General features: G+C 40.7%; 1 protein-coding gene across 1 annotated transcript in view; it reads right to left on the minus strand.

Annotated features, from left to right (window-relative positions):
• Nucleotides 1-3,842, minus strand: part of LOC122551927 (lymphocyte antigen 75-like) — a 138,564-nt gene that overhangs the window by 98,139 nt on the left and 36,583 nt on the right. Inside the window, exon 11 of the mRNA XM_043694497.1 lies at nucleotides 2,230-2,399. Coding sequence (XP_043550432.1) covers nucleotides 2,230-2,399 — 170 coding nt within the window. The remainder of the gene's footprint in view (nucleotides 1-2,229; nucleotides 2,400-3,842) is intronic.

The following is a 3,842-nucleotide window of genomic DNA, read 5'->3' on the forward strand; positions in this document are numbered from 1 at the left end:
GGGCGGAGAGGTTGGGAAGAAGATTGCAGGTTAGGAAGGCGGTGCTGAATTTGAATTCAGCACCGCCTTCCTAACCTGCAATCTTCTTCCCGACCTCTCCTCCCCCACCCCAGTCTGACCTATCACCCTCACCTTGGCCTCTTTCCACCTATCACATTTCCGACGCCCCTCCCCCAAGTCCCTCCTCCCTATCTTTTATCTTAGCCTGCTGGACCAACTTTCCTCATTCCTGAAGAAGGGCTAATGCCCGAAACGTCGATTCTCCTGTTCCCTAGATGCTGCCTGACCTGCTGCGCTTTTCCAGCAACACATTTCCATCACTATCTCAGTATGGCAAGGCCATTAAAGTCTCATTTCCTGTCATCATCCGATCTTCAGAAATTTCTGACAGCAATTAAAGTGGCAGTCTGCATACCAGTGATTGTATACCAGCATTATGAGTGGGAGTGACCAGCACTCTATAGATCTTAACTTTGGGAGGCAGACTTGCTTTGCTTCTTTTGCAATGCTTGAAGACTGTCAAACATTGTACATAATTTTACAATTCTTGCATATTTTTCATCAATGCAGGTAACTCAAAAGAATGTGCTGACAAGATACCTTAATTTATCTGCTCCCATCAGGCTCTAGTAATGGACTGAAACATTGAGTCCAAATAGTGGTTTCCAAAAGAACACGAGAACAATTTTCCTCATACCAATTTTTTAAGGCTGAAGTTGATGTATGCAAAGTGTATAATAGAGAAGTAGAACCTCTCAGGGCTTGCTGTACTGTGTGTTTTGTCCTCTATTGGTCCTCACCAGCCAGACCTCATTGGTCAGCATGTGACAGCAGCCATAAGCTCATAATATAAAGGAATAGAATTAGGCCATTCAACCTATCAAATCAGCTCTGCTATTCAATCATGGTTGATTTGTTTCTCCTGCCTTCTTCTTGTAACGTTTTATTCCCTTACTAATCAACAACTTATCTGCGTCTTAAATCCACTCAATGTTTTGCTTTCTAAAGCCTCCTGTGGCAATGAGTTCCATAGATCCACCAGCCTCTGGCTGAAGAAATTCCTCATTTCCGTTCCAAATGGTTACCTCATCACTTTGAGGCTGTGCCCTCAGGTCCTAGCCTCTTTTACTAGTTGAAACATCATCTTCATATCCACTCTATCCAAGCCTCTCAGTGCTCTAAGTTTTAATCAGATCCTTCTAAACTCCACTGAGCGCAGACCCAGTGTCCTCAACCGCTCGTCAAACAAGAAGCCCTTTCTCTGTGGGATCAGTTGTTGTAAACCTCCTCCAAGGTCAGCACAACGGTCCCGAGATACAGGACCCAAACTGCCGATAATATTCCAAGTGCAGTCTGACCACAGCCTTATATAGCCTCAGCAGTACATCCCTGCATTTATAAATTTAGCCCAATGAATTGAATGCAAAGATTGCATTTGCCTTCCTAACTGCCAACTGGACATACATGTTAACCTTCAGAGAATCCTGAACTAGGACTCTCAAGTCCATTAAAGTACATATTAACCACGTTCTGATATATCACTTCAGTGAACAATTTAAGGATTTCCCTACCCTGGCAGATGAGACCAAATTTAAAGATCCAATGGAAAGCAGTCAGCACGATGTTCTGGGAGATGCAGACCTTACAAGGCATAGAAAACATTGTGGTCTCCCATTGCTTCTGCATCCATCTCCAGTCCTCCAGATTCATTTTGCTACCGGACCGAATAGATCACAAGAGAGACAGAGGCTGACCATGTGTAACTTTCCTTCAGTATAATACAGTTCAAGGGCAAATCATGTTCATTAGCTTTCAGTCCCAAGGATACCTAGCAGAGATGGCTAACAAGCTATTTGACTCTGTATGCATCACAAAGAATTCAATCCTAATTGTTGTCTCATGATTCACTTCCATCCACCCAAAGAAATGAACAGTAGTGGTGGAAAGTGGGCTTAGCCAATTATAGCTCAAAAGATTGAGGTTAAATGTAGGTCTTTGCATCCTGCCCCCCAAATCACTGGCCCCTACCCCTACCTCCATTAAGACATTCTAACTCAGTGCAGAGAGAGGATATAACCTGGGACCTTCTTGATCTAACTGGTTCTGGTCTAAATTAGAAGGACATTTACCAGCTGAGCTATGGGGTAGGACCTGGAACTTTCTTTTCTCAATAGCAAATAGATGGAATACTTGAATGTTTTTAGAATCAAGGATACTGTAAATACCTACCTGGCTGATATGCATTCCAATTTGTATATGTTACGGGCTCTTTCTCCTTGGATTTAGTAAACCATGTGTATTCTCCAGTGCCGTTTCTATCCTGAAAACTAGTCCAGAAGTATTTGCCATTTTCTGTTGTATATTTTGCAATCAGACTATTAATAAATTCTTGTTCAAACCTGCATTCAGAAACAAAAAAATCACTTTTCAGAAGAGAAACCAATTACTCTTTTCCACTTAGGAGACACACCATGAAATGAGTACATTCCAAATTTTATTGCAATTATGAGGGAAACTTAATATTCCTTGGCTAATGGAGGTCTGATAAAATAATATGTTAAAATAAAATCATTAGTTCAAAAGATACAAGGCAAGCATTTATTACCCAACCCAAATAACCTCAAAGTGGAGGAGAGTTATCTTCTTGAATACAACTATTTCCAGGGCAGTTTAGAATCAACAAAATTGCTAAAAGTCTAGAGTTTGGGACAGATAAATGTTAGAAATAGAAATCTGAACAACCAGCAATCATGTGACAGAACTACACTGCAAAATTTCACATTTTTAGACAGAAAAAGCAAATGTTGTTGTATACAAGAATTAAACATTTACTCAACACTATAAATTTATAATTATGTTTGCTTTAAATGCAGTTCGCACCCCACCCTGCCTCAGTATCCATCACAGCAATCTTGAAGGTTCATCTACTTAGAGACATCAATCCCAAATGATGTTACAGCCTTCAGGAATTTATTTTAATTCACCTCAGTATTTCAGATATTCTCTGTACTACAAGACTGGGGAAACTTTCTAACAGCTTCTTGACGAAGTGAAACTCCAGGATTTATTTAATACTTCATTTCTGTGGATCCATCAGTTTCTTGTTCTAATTGCCCACAGATACTCAGCTGCCTTCTTTTCAGTTTACAAGCTAACACTATTGACTGCTTTCTGCCACAAGACTTCAAAGATCAATGTCGATTCTATCCTCCAACTACAAGGTTGTCAAATCTTCCAGTTGCTTTCAGTCTCGCAAAATCTAAACTGCGTTGAACGATGAACTTAGCAACCTTTTTTGCCTAATGTTCAGGCCAGACAAACAATCAAAAGTTGGTTCTCCCTATCCAGAGAGATTCAGTCTACAGCAAAGCAAAACTACAATTGCCTCTTGCTTAAAAAATTAGACGTCAGGAACTCTCCTGATTCTTATTAGACTTCTATGCTCCCAAAGCTTCAAATTCTGCAACTCATGTGAGCAATTTAAAAAGAAAACTAATGTAATTGCCCTATCTCTGGCCTTCCTGGTTCTACTAAAATAACCATCAGTCAATCACTCAGCTTTTTCTTTGCACTTTCAACTGTGACTTTATAAATCAAATACAGGTTATTTTTACTTAGGCTTATAGAGTCATAGAAATGTACAGCATGAAAACAGACCCTTCAGTCCAACCCATCCATGCCGACCAGATATCCCAACCCAATCTCCTCCCACCTGCCAGCACCCGGCCCATATCCCTCCAAACCCTTCCTATTCATATACCAATCCAAATGCCTCTTAAATGTTGCAATTGTACCAGCCTCCACCACATCCTCTGGCAGCTCATTCCATACACGTACCACCC

The sequence above is a fragment of the Chiloscyllium plagiosum genome, chromosome 7 (genome assembly GCF_004010195.1).
Source record: "Chiloscyllium plagiosum isolate BGI_BamShark_2017 chromosome 7, ASM401019v2, whole genome shotgun sequence".
NCBI classification, from domain to species: domain Eukaryota; kingdom Metazoa; phylum Chordata; class Chondrichthyes; order Orectolobiformes; family Hemiscylliidae; genus Chiloscyllium; species Chiloscyllium plagiosum.